Source organism: Xyrauchen texanus, chromosome 18 (assembly GCF_025860055.1).
Source record: "Xyrauchen texanus isolate HMW12.3.18 chromosome 18, RBS_HiC_50CHRs, whole genome shotgun sequence".
Lineage (NCBI taxonomy): Eukaryota > Metazoa > Chordata > Actinopteri > Cypriniformes > Catostomidae > Xyrauchen > Xyrauchen texanus.
The window spans coordinates 15,476,565-15,493,570 of NC_068293.1; the positions used below are offsets into that span (position 1 = coordinate 15,476,565).

Below are 17,006 nucleotides of genomic sequence, written 5' to 3' on the forward strand. Positions count from 1 at the left end.
TTATTTTCAATCTATCAGATATACACACCAGTCTAAATCAAGACAGAAAGTCAGAGATACAGTTGAGTTGAGCATGATTTAAAAACAAATATGTGTGTGGAGTCATGAATTTAGTCAATATGAATTTAGTAACTATTTCTGTAAAGCTGCTTTGGACCTTTATATATTGCATTAAAAAGAGCTATAAAAAATGATGTGAATTGACAGTTATTACGAAACCCTTCTGTAATGCACGAACATTTAAATGGGAATGTTAGTATTAACTATACAAGGCAACACTTACTTTTTTGCTTTGCAAATGATAAACAAGAGTTACACACACGTAATTGATTAACGTAATTTTAGTTATAAACGCCATGTTGGATCACTGTTTGCTAACGAAGCACTTTCATCAAAAGCACTTTAAATATGCGTTTAAATAAGAGAAAACAGCTCCCTCAAACAGCTGAATCTTAAAATGCCAGCACGGTCTGACTGCGTATCTCAGTGCAAAGAGACGGTCGAGGCGAACCCGAGCTTTATGCAGAAGGAAGTACCTAAAATTCAAAACGAATCTCCTCAACCTCGTCTTCGTCCAGGATCCCTCACGTTGAAAAACGCGGGAGAATACGTCAACTGCCAGGGGTTTTGATAATTCGCGGCTTCCGTAGAAACGTGATTATTATTATTTTTTTAAATAAATGGTGAAGATACCCTATAAAATATTCCTAAAAATAGAAAAAGCAGTGACAGCATGAAAAGTTTTAAAGGAGCTGCAATTTATGTAACAGTAGTTTGTCTGTCAACGTTGATTATGTTATTAATGTGACTATGCACAAAAATAGTACCTGTTGTTCTTCTGGCATTGAATATATATAATTTTAATATGACAATTGTAAGTTTATGAATGAGGAAAATAATTTGTGTCTCAATTGTTTAGGAAGAAAAGAGAGACTTTAATCTTGATTTAAACTCCTTTTCTATACGTTTTGCTAAATTGTACAAATATAGTAACAGTTTGCTTGCAATATGATTCTGTTTACGTTATAAAGCACCATTCAGGTGACTGAGATACATTTATTGTATTTTTATTTATATTTAGTGTTGTTGTTTTTGTGGGGAAACTCCTATCAGAAACTATTTAGCAACGTCAATAACTTGAGAGTTTAAAACATTTATTGAACAAATATCAATATTCTTAAATCAATGCATGATTCTGCACAAGACAACATAAAACTTGCGATACATATTTCTCACCGATAAGGGGCGCTACATATTAAAGAACAAAGCCAGTCTCAGTCCCATCTTTAAATAATTTGAAATTAACGTGTTTATTACATATTCTACATTTGCTTAAATAAAATGGAAGACTTTAATTACCACTCTCAAATGTGAAGCACATGAATGCCATCTCTAGAAAGAAAAAACAACACTGGGATGTGTGGGTGTGCTGGACCTGGAGGAGACTGTCTGTAGGACTGTGTTGAAACAGCTGATCCTTTGTCAGATCTAAACTAACAACACAGTGTTTGAGCTGAGCCTGTAACAATGAGTCTTGCATGCTCAGAGTGGAGAGAAACCGTTAGGAATCTGGGCCTATCATCCCAGGCTGGGAGTGAACCTGGCCTGGGCTGCCCCAGGGACTCCAGAGGGGAGCACAGCAAGTTCACACGTAGGCTCAGAGTCTCACACTGAGGTTTTCATAGAAGATGTCAACAGGTCCCTTTTGAGCCCAAGAAAAGAAAATGAGAACAGAGAAACAGACTCATGGAGAGAACAATTTGTTGTGCGCAAAGGCTCATTATAAGAGATCTGGCACTGGGAAGGGTTAGCGTTATACAATATTATATACAATCAAGGTATTTTGAAAAAGGGAGATATGTCTTAGTTCATTCAAACAGAAACCCCCACTACGCTAAACACACGCAAAAATGGCCTAATTATACTAGGCTTCCCTAACAGCAAACTGTCAATAGTTGTTCAGGTAACCGGCCAACTAGTTGATTTTGAAAATGTGTTATTTTGCACATCTCTATTGTTTCAATAGATTGAATTGTCACGCACATCCAATTATGTTGTCTTCTCCTTGAATTTCAAGAATGCTGTCATGTTCCTACAAGATTTATTTACTAGGATCATCCATTTCAGATTGTACAGTAAAGTCGACCCTAAGGTATTTGGGCACTCAAAGGATTACATTACTGAAAAATTAAAATTCTCTCATCCTTTACTCACCCTCATGATAATCTGTGTATTACTGTCTTTTTTCTGAAGACCACAAATTAAGATTTTTCAAAGAATATTTCAGCTCTGTAGGTCCATACAATGCAAGTGAACGGTAACAAAAACTTTGAAGCTCCAAAAAGCACATACAGGCAACAAAAAAGTAATCCATAAGAGACCTGTGGTTAAGACCATGTCCTCAGAAGTGATATAATAGGTGAGAGTGAGAAACAGATAAATATTTAAGTCAGTTTTTCTATAAATCTATAAAAATAAAGTGACAGCACCCGTTCAATAATACTCTGTCACTGATGGGTTCATTGATATTAACTCAAAAACTCCACAAAAAATGAATAAGAAGGCCTCTATAAAGGCCAAATAAAACAAGATTTGATATAAGAACATTTTTGATCACTGATAACATTTCATGTTAAATGCACTCACATTTGTTTTTATAAATTCTCATGAACTGTCAACTTAAACTTACATTTACATTACATTTATGCATTTGGCAGACGCTTTTATCCAAAGCGACTTACAGTGCTTTTAAGTTACACTTATTACAGGGACAATCCCCCCAGAGCAACCTGGATTAAGTGTCTTGCTCAAGGACAAAATGGTGGTGGGGATCGAACCAGCGACCTTCTGATTAACATTGATGTGCTTTAGCCCACTAAGCCACCACCACTCTGATTCTAGAACTTCAGCTCTAGAATCAATTGAGTTGGGGTGATGTAAAGCAATTAAGACAAATTGTAAATCAGAGTGGAACATGTTAAAGTGTCTTTAGCCGAGGTAAGGCTGCTCTGTGACTTCTCAAAATTTTGTGTAAAGATGCAATGCTGTATAAAAGCCAGACTAGGTCATTCCTGCTCTGACCCATCTCAGCCCCTAGTATCCAATGCAGTTCTGATGCTGCTTTGGTTATGTGGAAATGATATGTAGCATCAGAGCAGCCTTAAAATTTGTTATTGTCATGATATTGCATATATTTAATAATTTATAGATTCATATTTAAAAGTATAATTTCATATTTTCATGCATTTCATATTTCTATATTTATAGTTTTATTAGGGCTGTCGATTTAACGCGTTAATTCAGTACGATTCATTTTACAAAAAATAATGCGTTAAAAAAATTAAAGCAATTAATCGCAGTGCCACCAGACCATAATAAGGAAGAGTCCTGAGAAATGCAAGCTTGTAGTACCACCTGTTTACTCCAGAGGGCAGTAATTGAAATTTCAGCTGTATGGGCGAGCACAGTTTATACAGTGAAGAAAACACTGCAGTAGGAAGAACAACACAAACATGCGTTACGTTCTTGCGTTCAAAACACTTGAAGGAGTGCAAATGCGAACTAAGGGATCTCGAGATGTGTTTAAAGATTGAGTATTAATCTATATTTATCTTGAAACAGAGACCTAAACATTTTATGTTTATGATGCAACGCACCCGAGACACTACACAAGCATGTCTGACGCAGGGTGTGGCTGAATTCCAAAATTCGGAAGTTACCCATAAATATTTAATCACGAATAAAATCAAAGAAACTTCCTTCAAACTTATTTATAAGTACTACCTCACTAATTATTTTCTTGTAGAGATTTAATTGTGATGTCGATATATTCTGTACATTTTGTGATCTGCAGGCAGAAACATTTTTTGGCTTATTTTGGAGTTGTCCCCACTCGACTTGTTTTTGGTCTGATTTCTGCAAGATTGTTAGAGATCATATTATTCCCAGCTTTCAACTTTGTTTTGAAAATGTTTTATTCGTTTTTCTTTTAGCTATGACATGTCTCTTCATAAGGAATATTATTTGATTAATGTTTTTTTTATTATTCTGCATTTGTTGGCAAGTTTAGTATTCATAAATGTAAGTATGGTGGTTATAAACCATTAGTTTTCATTTTTAATTCAGAGGTTCAGGAATACCTAAGAACAATTTCCAATTTGACAAAACAAGAAAGGTGTAAAGTGTATTGAAATATGTAAACAATTGTATATTTTTATTAAACTGTTTATTTATTTATTTTCCTTTTTGTTGTTGTTTGTTTTAATATACCTCTTGGCTCTAGATGTAAAAGTTTTCTAAGCATTAATACAAATGATTGACTTATAATCAATAATATGTTAGTAAACAATACATTGTATTCTAAAGCCGCTTTTTGTATTGTCTTATCCATGATTAACTCTTCTGCCACAAGAATGTAATGCATTTTAATTATCTGAATATTTTTAATTTATATATATATATATATTTAATATTTAAAGATAACTATGTATAATTATATATTGATATAAATATGTATAATCATTATATATTGAATTATTGTTATATAAGGGGCTGCCTCAGATATTTGTATATGCAATTAATTAATCGGGACACCATGTAATTAATTCGATAAAAAATTTGAATAGATTGACAGCCCTAAATTTAATATTTAAAACATTAATCTCATAACATTATTTGTGCATTTACATTTGCTGTGCGCTACAGTAAATAGTCAGATGCAGCTTTTGTGCCATCTTCACAGTGTATAGATGGCTTTAGGCACTAGAATATTGGTGAGCACTTTGCAAAAAGCTTCTATTCATTACTATAATAGTAAAGCACATGGACTAACAACGCATAATACTTTTACAGCAATTATAAATATTGGTTACTGTTCATTTCATCATATACACTTACATTTAGCAGATATTTTTGTCCAATGTGACTTTATTTTACAGTACTTGTGCTTTTGGCATACTTAAGGTGTACTTACCCAATAAAGTACTGAGTAATATTAGGTAACTACATATACTTAATATTGGTTAAGATTAGGGTTAGTACCTAGTAATTCCTGTTGTAATTATATACATGCAGTATGTAAATGTAGAGCAGTACTGTAAAACAAAGTACTACCAAGCAATAAACACTGAGATGGTGATTTGTGCATGTGAGCTCATCCTAAACCTGTTAGAGAGCCAAAGTACAAATATAGATTAATTACTCCTCGTTTCTGTTCTCAATGGGATCGAGGGACGAAACACCTTTCTAATGACACTCAAGGTTGAAATATTTTGTTTAATATTCTTAGGCTCTGTTTGATATTAGCAATAAATAATGAACAAACTTCACATCATCCAACAAAGACAAGTCATTACTGGAACAACAGTTGACCCCAAACTCAACTCAAACTTCAAATAACACCTTCAGACATTTGGAGAGAGTGCAACTTTATTTTGTTGAGTCTTATATGGGCATAACACTGGAGACTTCAATGTGTAAAATGAAAAACATCTGACAAATCCTGAAAAATCCATTGAGACAGACAGCATAAAACACTGTATTCAAACATACATCATTGACCAGTAAGTTGTACTCTACATATGGATTGGTAATATTTGACAGCAGCACTGCCACTTCACTGATTCGCCTCTCCCTCTTACGGACTAGATGCCATACTTATTTGAAAGAGAAAATTAAGGCCACTTCCATATAAAAGTTTATTAATATTGGCCCTTTGGTGGGAGAGTCCTCTACTTCAATACATATCCTAAGGAGATATACAAAGCAGCTGATAAATCAATCAATTTGTGTTCAAGCGAGAAATGCTCAAATTCTTGTGTTGTTGCCAGAAGAGATTACCGCTTTTACATTCCTGAGATCTGATCTACATTAGGTTGTGAGCTTTTTTCAGTCCAAAGACAGACTACGAGAAGATGCCCTAAATGATTTGTAAAAGTGCTAAAATATTACAGCTTCATGTTGTATTTTGTCTAAAGCTCAAAATAATACCTACAATGTTGAACAAAAGAACAGGAACTCTGCAAACATGCACCCCACCCACCCTGCATGCAGCTCAAAGAACATGAGTGAGAGATGTCACAAGCCAAGCTGCTAGTGGGAAATGCAGGCAGACAGTCTTGTGGCCTGTAAACAACTCTGACAACTTTCCAAAAGCACTTCTGAGATTCAGGCTGAAAGGCCTAATTGTATTACTCCTGTAAATGAATAACACAACATTCTATTGGCTCTGTTGTTTTGTTTAAAAGGGGTCATGACATGAGGAATCACATTTTCCTTGATCTTTTAACATAAGAGTTCATTGTACTATAAAAGCATACTGTAAGTTTCAGAACTCAAAACTTCCTTATCACTACAAAAAGAGCATTTGTTGAAATCAAGCTGTCAAAATGACTCGTTCTCTACTTCCTTCACATTGTGATGTCACACTGTAGATATTTGCATCTGAACGCCTCCACAACACATCAACGCCTACTTTACCTTATTATGTCTGAGCCAAGCAGTGAGATGGCAAGAGAAGAGAGCAGATCAATCAAGAGCAGAGAGCAAATCATAACAGTGGGTGTTTACTGTCATGTCTTAAAAGAGAAGCAGCACCAAAACGGAGCGTTTTTCTGGCAGATGATCAGAGTGAGGGTGGAAAATGATCATGTTATACAAATATATGACTGTTTTTTTTTGTGTGACAAGAAACATTTTTATATATTATAAGTGAACCTCAAATTTTAAAATAGTTAAAAAATGTATAAGTTAAAGCCCCTTTAACTGACCTTATCTTTCAATGTCTTTCATCTACAATGACCGTCACTGACCCACAGGAAATGTTCTCTTTGGCCAAATCTACAAAAGCACTTGTGTGAGCAGCATAAAGCAGCAACCTCTTATCAGACAGTATTGACATAAAATTTTTTGTACTTCCAAAAAATCTGCAAAAAGCTTAAACGCTCTTCAAGGAGTGTTTGGAAAGGATAGCAATACAAAAGGTCAATTAAAATGGAAAAATGAAAATGAAAAGGACCCTAGACACCTCAAATGACATTTAGACACTGAAACGTAGAGAAAACCAGAGCAATTTTTATTTGAGTGAATCTTGGTGACAAACACAGAATTCCCCAGAATGCACACACAGAGACAAATCATTATAATGACAAATGTGACAATACTTTGCTCTGACTTTGTAAACGATTTCAATGTATATCATCGGAAACATTACATTAATGTTTGGATATATATCTGAATTGTAAACTAGCATTTAAAATTCCAGGTCCCTGGATATTTATTTATTATTTTTTTCTTTTGCCATGCCCTTTTTTCAAACATCCCTCAAGCTAAATCTGCTTAATCATTGTGCGAGTTGAGAAAACATCTAATCTGTCCACCCAGATTCCTGCCATAGCCTCCTCTCCCTCTCGCACTTTTTCCCTGCTGGTTTGAAGTTCAGAGTTTGGACCCATATGCATTTGTAATGCATTTTACAGCTATGCAAACAAAAGAATCAGGTTTGCAGGCCACTTATCCTGTAGTTGACTGGCAGTCTTCAATGGTGATCCGTTAAGCAGATCTCTCTCACTCTCAATTCTTATCTTTAGGACCTTTCTGTCTCCTCACTGCCAGGAAAAGGAGAAAGGCAGAGACCTGGTCTCTCCTGTTGTCCCTATTGTCTGGACTGGACTGAAAAAAGAAGACCTGCAACTATGAAAATGATTCAGAGAGACCTTCATCAATCCAGACTCAAAATACAAGGTCTCTTGGTCTCTTTTTTATGATTAAGGAATCATCATTTGTATTAAATGATGTGCTGGTCCAATAAGATAATAGTGATCCACTGCAAACTATTATAAAATATACATAAATGTCTCACAAAAACTAACCTATGTAGCCACCTCGCTATTGAATATTTAACAAAGCAATTCAGATCAGATTCCTAAGAGTTTGTGTGTGTATTCTGTGATCTGAGACACATTCTTAGTTTCACTCATATCTAAGGTAGAGGAATAATAAAAAGCTAAATATGTTTTTCAAGATCAAGATCATACTTAAAAAGCTGCATAGGAATAGGCAACCATTTCATATTCTCATCAAATATAAGCAGGCGTCAGCCAACAAAAGCCATTGGTTATTAATAATTGCTTTGTTCTCTGAGAGTCAAACACATTTTGTCATGTGCGATTATTAAAAATGTGCTGAGTTTGTGGAGACTTGTTTGAGGGGGCGTGTCTAACTCTCTGACAGGCAGGAGGAGGGCGAGGAGCCCGAGGACTGATGCGAAAGCATGCAACTTCTTAGCGAGACTCGGTGTTCAGGTTCTGGCGTGAGGTGGGCGCTGGCCTGATTCTTGACGTTGTTGAGTTCCTGTGTGGGCATCAGTGGTTTGATAATGCTGACCAGGCAGAAGGCAGAGCCGCTCTTGGGGATGAAGTTGACCTTGTTTCTATCTGGGCACAGGAATTGTGGAATCTCACGTGGAGGCCTGGCCCTGAGGACATGAAAAACAAGAAGGAGAGATAAGAGAGAGTGAGAATCAGGTGAGAACTGACTCAGCTTTGAAGACAAGTGTAAATGTTACGCTTTCATAATTTCAAGGCTTGACTTGAATACAACAGTGGAGAATAGAGTGTACAGAGAACAGATAAAAGCACTGACTGTGTTTCTTCTGTGAAGACCTTGACTCGCTCACAGCCCTCAGGTGGCTCGCGTTTGAACATGTAGCTGTTGTTTGGCTTGGGGGATGAGGCGTATTTGGGTAGTGGTGAGCTGGGGGCCAAATCTGCGGAAATGGTACAAGAAACAATTAGTATATGAAAGTAAAACTTGACGTATTAGTGTAGTTTATGCAATAAGTAAGTTCAACATATTCTTAACCCCTTACTTTTGCTTACATGCAAAACTACCTGTAAACAAAATAGACTATTCAGTGGTTTGTCCACTCTAATTAAATAGTTGACTAGTTGGTCTTAAAGGAATGTTCCGGGTTCAATACAAGTTAAGCTCAATCAACAGTATTTGTGGCATAATGTTGATTAACACAAAAATTTATTTTGACTCATTCCACCTTTTCTATAAAAAAAGCAAAAATGTGGTTTACAGTGAGGCACTTACAACAAACACTAAAACTCTAAAACGACGATTTAAAGAACTTTACAGCATAAATAATACACACTTTTAACAGAAGATTTAATGCTTTAAGTGCTTTTATAAAATTATAAGCTTCACATTCCAGTTTAAATCCTCCAAAAATTGGCCATATTCACCTTCCATTGTAAGTGCCATACTGTAACCTCCATTTTTGCTTTTTTTAAAGAAAAGGAGGAACGAGTCTAAATAAATTTTTGTGGTAATCAACATTATGATATAAATGCTGAGGATTGAGCTTAACTTGTCTTGAACTCGGAACATGCCTTTAAGTAAGCCCTGTACAATTAAGGCTAAGGAATACTTTGTTATTCCGCATTCTATTTCGTCTCGTGCATGGTCAAGAGCGCAGCCCTTCAAATTATACTCTTTTGACTGCAAGCCCATACAGACTTGTTAGACGCATGATCCACGACCCAGAAAGATGGTGCAGGGGTGGCTTTTTTGAACCCCTTTCCTTTACGTATTTTTTAAATCAACTTACGGGTGAGAAACATTAATATTTATAGTTTGCTAATATTACATTTGTGGAGCGGTAAAAATTTTTTTTTTAATGACTTCAACCTACATATATGTAAACTTCTAGATGAATCTAGATAAAACTGTTGCTAAAATATATAATATACAAAACTAAAACAAAACATTGAGAAAAATCAAAAACTAGTCAACCTCACAAACTGACTTGTCTGTAGGTGGATGACTAATCGTCCATCCATCCTGACACATCCCTACCCCTTAGAGGTTAAATTAAGCATTTTGGCTAATTTCATGATGCTTTCAGCAACCAATCAGACTGTAGTACTCTCCATCGCAAATGTGTGACTTTTTCTTCTTTAGAACACAAATTACACAAAAACACATTTATTTGTGTTCAGCAGAAGAAAAAAAGTAATACACATCTCATACACAAAGGCGAGATTTTGTGTGGGCCTAATGATACATGTACAGCCTTGAGTGTGTATGTGTGTGGGAAATTATGCGTGTGTCGTACCTTTCTCACAGCCATCAGTCAGTGTCTCGTCCTCGTTGGAAGATGGACTATCGATGAAGGGCTCGCTGGGCACATTCAGGAACATGGGTGAGATAGACGGAGAACGGCTGCTGCTGTTGCTATGGTTACTGCCAGCTGAGATGCCCAGGGGTGTCTGTGTGTCAATGCTGCGGGAGCTGGGGCTACGTTGGCAAAGGGGAAGAGGAGCCCGGTGCCCGTCTGGAGCCTCCGGAGGCTGAGAGAAAAGGTGCAAAGATCATATAAGGCTACAGCAAAACAGAACAGAAAAAGTATACAGTTGGGCCAAAAAGTATTGCACATTTAAATCATGCATGAAACATATAAATGTCTTTATATAACATAAAATATCAAACCAAGTGGCATTTAATAATAAAAAAAACAAGTAAAACATTTAACATTTGCTAAGTTTAATTTTGGGTTACAAAACAATAGATGTATGGCTCAAAAGTAAGACAAAAAGCATTCAGAGACCTTTGGTTTTTGTTTTAATGTCCATTAAGTTAAACTGACTTAACATGAAGTTAGTCCTGATAAAAGCTCTACAGTAGCATAATTTATTAGCCGATGGTTTGTCATTTAGTTTTTTGATGCAATGAAATGTATATATTTTTAAGATTAATGTAAGTGTCCAAAAGTATCCAAAAACAACAGTGTTTTGCAGAATCAGGTCAAGTTCACTCACAATAAGCTGCTCCTCTCTGTCTCCTGTGTCTCGGATAACGATGCCCTCGATCTCCTGATTCAGCCCTTCCACGCTGTTCCGGAAACGATAGACGGAAGACTTGGAGATGGGGACTGAGATCAGGACACTCTTTGGAATAGGAGCCTGGTGCAAGAGAGAATGACAAGTGTGAGTCTTAAAAATCAAAAGATCTAATCTTTTACTTCAAAGTTTCTTTCAGTTTTGGTTGTGTTGTTTATTATATCTGTTTAATAAATAGCTATTGAACTGGATGGTTTGGACCCTGATGTTAAATCCTTAAATTAAAATTTTTATAATATCAGGGGTGTAAAAGTACTAAAAAATAATACTTAAGTGAAAGTCTGAATACTGAGTGAAAATTGTATTCAATTAAAAGTCCAAGTATCTAGACAGAAACATTCTTGAGTGAAAGTAAAAAGTACCACATTAAATTGCACTGAAGTATTAAAAAAGTAAGTCACATAGCCCTAAGGCTGGGCATTGATACAGATTTCCCCATTCGATTCCCATTCACAAAATCACTATTCAATAATCAATTAAAATGGGTTTATTTCAGTTATAATGTCCCTTTTGCTTATATATGAAATAAATTCTCTCTCAGCTAATGTTGTGAATTATGCAACTGACCATCTAACAAGGTACATTATGAAAATATTAATTCTAATAATTATATTTTATTCGTTTTTCATCATGTCACATTTTAGCTTTTTAAAACTGAAAATATCAAAGTATTTAATCAATAAATATAATACTATATTGACTATATTATATTTTGTTACATGTTTCTTGTTTAATTGCATAATTTGTACTATTCACAGGTCATTATATTGATTTGTTGAACACATGCTTAAAACTGGTACTGTCTCTTTATAGAAACTTTGTAAAGTGTCTGTAAATTAGCACATTTTAACAAGAGACACAAAAGGCTTTATCTCATCAGTGCTATCTGTGATTAGAATTAAATGGTTTTTCTTTTTGTGTCTTTAGACACACATTACACAGAACAACTTTTACCATCAACACACAGTGAAAGGATCTCTCTGCTGAATACTCCACCACTATACTCAGTGGTGCTTTAAGGTGGGGGTGGGGAGGCGGTGCTTATCCGCTGAGGCCCCCATTCAAGTGCAGCGGATTAAACAAGCACTACACGGACACCTTTAACGGTTGCACACTGTCAACATGTCAACAATCGCGTCTCCGCTGAGAATTGTAGGCCCCTGGGCTTCACCCCGTATAAGCCTGTGTGTTAATGCGCCTCTGACTATATTACACATTTTATTCACTGGTGAGTGAAATCAAAACATTTACCAGCCAGTTGCCAAATATATGCATTTTTAGTCAAATAGCGCATCATTTGGTTGCAAATGTGAGTGATGTCCTCTCACTGTAGTATTGCAGAGCTTAGCATAACTAGATACATTTATATTCACTATAGAAATAGAAATAGGATTTTTGCAAGAGTTAAGAATTCCATAATTTTCTAGACCTGGAAATCACAATTTTAAAGTTCCCTGATATTTCTATGTATTCCATGACTGTTGGAACCTCCACTTAATGTAGGTAAATTAAAATATGTTGGTTGGTGTGTGTGGGTGCAGTATGTATGCATATAATACAGCACAGAGAGGCGACCTCAAAATTAGACCAGATATGAATCAATAAAGAAAAAGCAGCCTGCACATTGTGTGTGCAGAGTTACAGCAACAGCATCACACAGCAGCTGAATCAAGCCCTGCATATTCACACACTGTCAGCAGACACTCGAATATCCATTTGACACCAACACTAACAGGGGTATATCTTATCGGTCCCACAGCACACATACAGACACACTGCAAGCTAGCGTGCTTGTCTGCAGTTATGTAAATTGGTCTCCCAGGCAGATTTTATATTCTCACTTGCGATTGGCTGCGATGCACAACTCGTGACTATACTGGGATTCTGTGGAAAGAGGAGAGTGTGGCTGGGCCTTGAGGGTGCACAGCCGGCACAGAGTCAACTGATCAGCAAGAGAGCGAGATAAAGGGGAGCCAAAGATGCCAGGTCAAGAGAGAGAGAGATGCACGTGGCTGTTGTGTGTGTGTGTGTGTGTGTCTCTTATGTTGTTTTAAGCTGAGTTTGTCATTAAAGTTTACACTGCTGTTCAGCCAGTTCCCGCCTCCTCCTTGCCCATCCCATCAATTGCAGACTCATAGCGAGATAAAGTGAAGGATAAAATGACACTGGATAAAGACGTATTTTACCATGACATATAGTTTAAAAACATGGCCCTCATGACATGTCACAACATTCAGTACATTTACATGTACTTTAAAAGTTGGATTTCAGTCACACTAAAACAATTTGTCTTTTTAAAATATCATGTGAATGGTTTAGTCTGAAATTGTATGCAGTCTGACTAACAGACCTTGATAATGTGATTGCAGCTCGGCTTCATCCAGCATACACGTTAATCGGGCCGCAGTCGGCCTCGACGTTGTGCGCGTGTTCTGAAAGACGCTTTTACCCAAAGCGAATTACAGTGCACTTATTACAGGGACAATCCCCCTGGAGCAACCTGGAGTTAAGTGCCTTGCTCAAGGACACAATGGTGGTGGCTGTGGGGATCGAACCAGCGACCTTCTGATTAACAGTTTACCAGTTATGTGGTTTAGACCACTACACCACCACCACTCACTGTTAAATCTCTATGTGCCATCTATGCTAAAGGCTGCGCTGTTTGTGATGTCTTTTATAACATTCAGATGAGGCACTAAACAAAAACTTCACCTTTCCAGAGAGCCCACGTTCTGTCATTCTGACAGAGGGGTCCTCCTCCGAGTCTACCAGCCTCTCTCATCTTCCTCTTCTCTGCTCTGTCTGTCTCTCAGAACTCATGATCAGGATTTCAGTTGTCTCAGCACCCCCTCCATCCTGTGTCTCTTCATCATCTCTGTTCGCCTTCTCTTTTCTGATTTAACTCTTCAAGTGTATTTCTCAATTCCACACCCTTTTAGAAAACATCTGCTGCCACTCTAGCTGTCCGGCCCTCCCCCTCCTCTTTCTCAGAGTATGAGGGAACAATGTGAGTGCAATAGCAGAATGTTACAGAGAGTTGTGTGGCCCTGCAGTTCTTAAAGCACAATACAGTACATAGCACACAATACATGTCAATACAGCGTCCCTGGCACTATATTCACATACAAAATCAAATCACTTTATTGTCACACTACCATGTACACAAGTGCAACAGTAGGTGAAATTCTTGTGTGCAGTTCCGAGCAACATAGCAGTCATGACAGTGACGAAACATATACCAATTACAGTAAACAACATACTTACAGAACACAATTTACATATCAAATGTACACATACTTACACAACACAATAATTATATACAATGTACAGTAAACAATACACACAATATAGAATACACAATATACAATACAATAAGTAGTATATGAAATATATATATATATATATATATATATATATGAAGTAGTATATTGAGGAGAATATGTTGACAGTCCAGTGTGAGATTATAGTTGAATAAAGTGCAGTGCTAATTATTGATCGTGATCGATCAAGTGTTCAAAAGTCTGACTGCTTGGGGAAAGAAGCTGTCATGTAGTCGGCTGGTGCGGGTCTTGATGCTGCGATACCGCCTGCCTGATGGTAGCAGTGAGAACAGCCCATGACTCGGGTGGCTGGAGTCTCTGATGATCCTCCAAGCTTTTTTCACACACCGCCTAGTGTATATGTCCTGGAGGGAGGGAAGCTCACATACACCATCAAACCATCCCTGTCGTCACAGAGCCTAGTAGGCAAGTATGAAATAATTATTTAAAAGTCTCACAACATCACCGTGCAGCTGGGTCCAACTACAGTTTCACCTTCCAAAACGGTCAGAAATCTAGGGGTAACCATTGATGATGAGCTAAATTTCACATTTCTTGTTGCACTTAAATCTGTTTTGTATACTATTCTGATGATAGTGAAACTTTGTAATATGGCACTTTTCGTACCACTGCCTCCTTAAGATGATTCGCTGATGTTTTTCCTCTTTTGTAAGTCGCTCTGGATAAAAGCGTCTGCCAAATGAATAAATGTAAATGTAATTGTATTATACCTCATAAAACTGTATCGATATTCAAACGCTAATAACCATTATTTTTTAGTAACTTTTTTACATTAATATTCTAAAACATAACTTTGTAAAATGTGATTGACCACCACACAAAGCAAGTGTGCAAGACAACAAAACATACTGCAACATTAATCAACACCTAATTATTTATTTTAAAATGCAAAATTAAAAAAAAAAAAAAAAAAAAAAAACATTCTATTCAAAATGAGCTAGGAATAAAAGACTAACCCCTACAACTTTGAAAATCACACTGTTTCAACATAAAAGTAATCTAGAATCCTTTCGTCTGGATGGTTTGGTTGTTATCTGCTCATCAGTGTGGATAGAGGACAACATTAACTGCGAAAATCCCTGACCCTTAAGGTCAGTGCAAAACAATACACTGGTTAAGTGATTTTGTCTATTTCCTAGCAACTTCCTAACGAGCAGTCGCTAGGAGCTAAATATTTGTTTACATATCAGATTTCCATTGGCATGCTGTGACATTAACCAAAATAATATATAGTCTGACTGCAATGGAGGACTTAGACCCTTGGGTCATTCCCACACTATCAACTCTATTAATCTGGTCATGGATGTCTTTAGTTAGAAGACAAATGGGTCAGCACTTTGGGGGCACATAGAGACCACATATGACAGTGAACTCATCCTAACCACTTGACCACAGATACTAGTCTCTGGGGTCCAGAATAAGGTGCATTAAACTTAAGGAATGGAAAAGTTGGACAACAGCAGGCAGAGGGTGGACAAAAAAGGAGGAGAGGGCAAAACAGAATTAATACCATTGCAGGCTGGACTAAAATTTTCATCTCACACATGAGCACATGTGCTAACTGCTGGGAATGGCTCCAGTTTCAATAATATAAATGAAACTTTAGCATTACTACAAAACCTAGTGAGCTGCCTACCTACACAGCATTTAAAAGACATCATAGGCATGCTCCCGACACAAACACTGGGAATGTTCCAAAACTTCATGAGCTGGCTTGCTGTCTTCCTGCCTACTTCGGTAACTGTCTGCTATGGCAGCATCCTGATCTGAAATGGAGCCTCATAAGAGACCAATGTGGAACATAGAAGGCCACTCCTTGCATCATTGAAATATCGCTCCTCATGCACTTTGCACATGAGAGTCTCGACTTGCAAATTTCAATTCAAGTGATGCCAGAGGAACGACGTGATACACGAATGAGTATAAATATGCATAGCACACACATATTTTGGGTAAAATAGTTAGTTCAAATGAAACTGTTTTTACAATACTTTCCAGTAATGAATGGATTATATGTACTGTAATATTTATCTCACTTTGTCCACCATCTTGGATTTATTTTTCCCACTGAGCTCAGCAAGGATCACCTATTTGGGGAAGGATTCATATGATGCTATCTTAGAATTTGGTCAAAACAAGATATCTTAGGAGGCAGCATAATTAAGATACCTACCATTGGGAACAGCCTTTGTGTCAGGAGTGCAGCTATATTGTCTTAAAACTGCTACCTCTGGAGTGGGAACTAGTGGGGACAGACCCACTAGTGGTGCCCTAGGTGACAACCTAGTTTGCCCATACCTTGAATTGGCCCTGGTTCCAGAGGTATATTTTCAGTTATTTGTTTGATGTTTTTAAAGCTTTAAGTACCCATTTCAAGTGATTAAAAAAAAAAAAAGAAAAATGTCCCCAAACAATTTGAACAAATTAGCTTAAAAAAAAGGGTGACTTTTGCCAAGAGGTGAGTAGTTTTACAGTAATGATGCCTATGAAGAGAGTATGGATGCACCGATACCACTTTTTTCTCTTCCGATCAAATTCAGATATCTGAATTCTCAGTATCAGCCAAAAACAATCCTGATCCGATACCAGTGTTGTTTTTTTGCACAATCACTTTAAAATATCTTTACATCATTGTATGGTACTCTGTAATATGTAAAGAAACACAAACCTCTAACTACACATTATTTCAATAAAAAATGAAACATTACATATAATAAAAAAAAAATTAACAGTAAATCCAGTCTTAGCGTAGAAAAGGCAG

At 36.7% G+C, this 17,006-nt stretch overlaps 1 protein-coding gene across 2 annotated transcripts in view; it reads right to left on the minus strand.

Annotated features, from left to right (window-relative positions):
* Positions 1 to 5,416: 5,416 nt before the first annotated feature.
* The window catches only part of LOC127659245 (protein FAM117B-like), a 63,750-nt gene continuing 52,160 nt past the window's right edge, over positions 5,417 to 17,006 (minus strand). For both annotated transcript variants that reach the window (XM_052148977.1, XM_052148976.1), the window contains 4 exons: positions 10,824 to 10,967; positions 10,121 to 10,355; positions 8,641 to 8,764; positions 5,417 to 8,473 (listed from right to left, as the gene is read on the minus strand). In XM_052148977.1, coding sequence (XP_052004937.1) covers positions 8,215 to 8,473; positions 8,641 to 8,764; positions 10,121 to 10,355; positions 10,824 to 10,967 — 762 coding nt within the window. In that variant the 3' untranslated portion in view covers positions 5,417 to 8,214. The remainder of the gene's footprint in view (positions 8,474 to 8,640; positions 8,765 to 10,120; positions 10,356 to 10,823; positions 10,968 to 17,006) is intronic.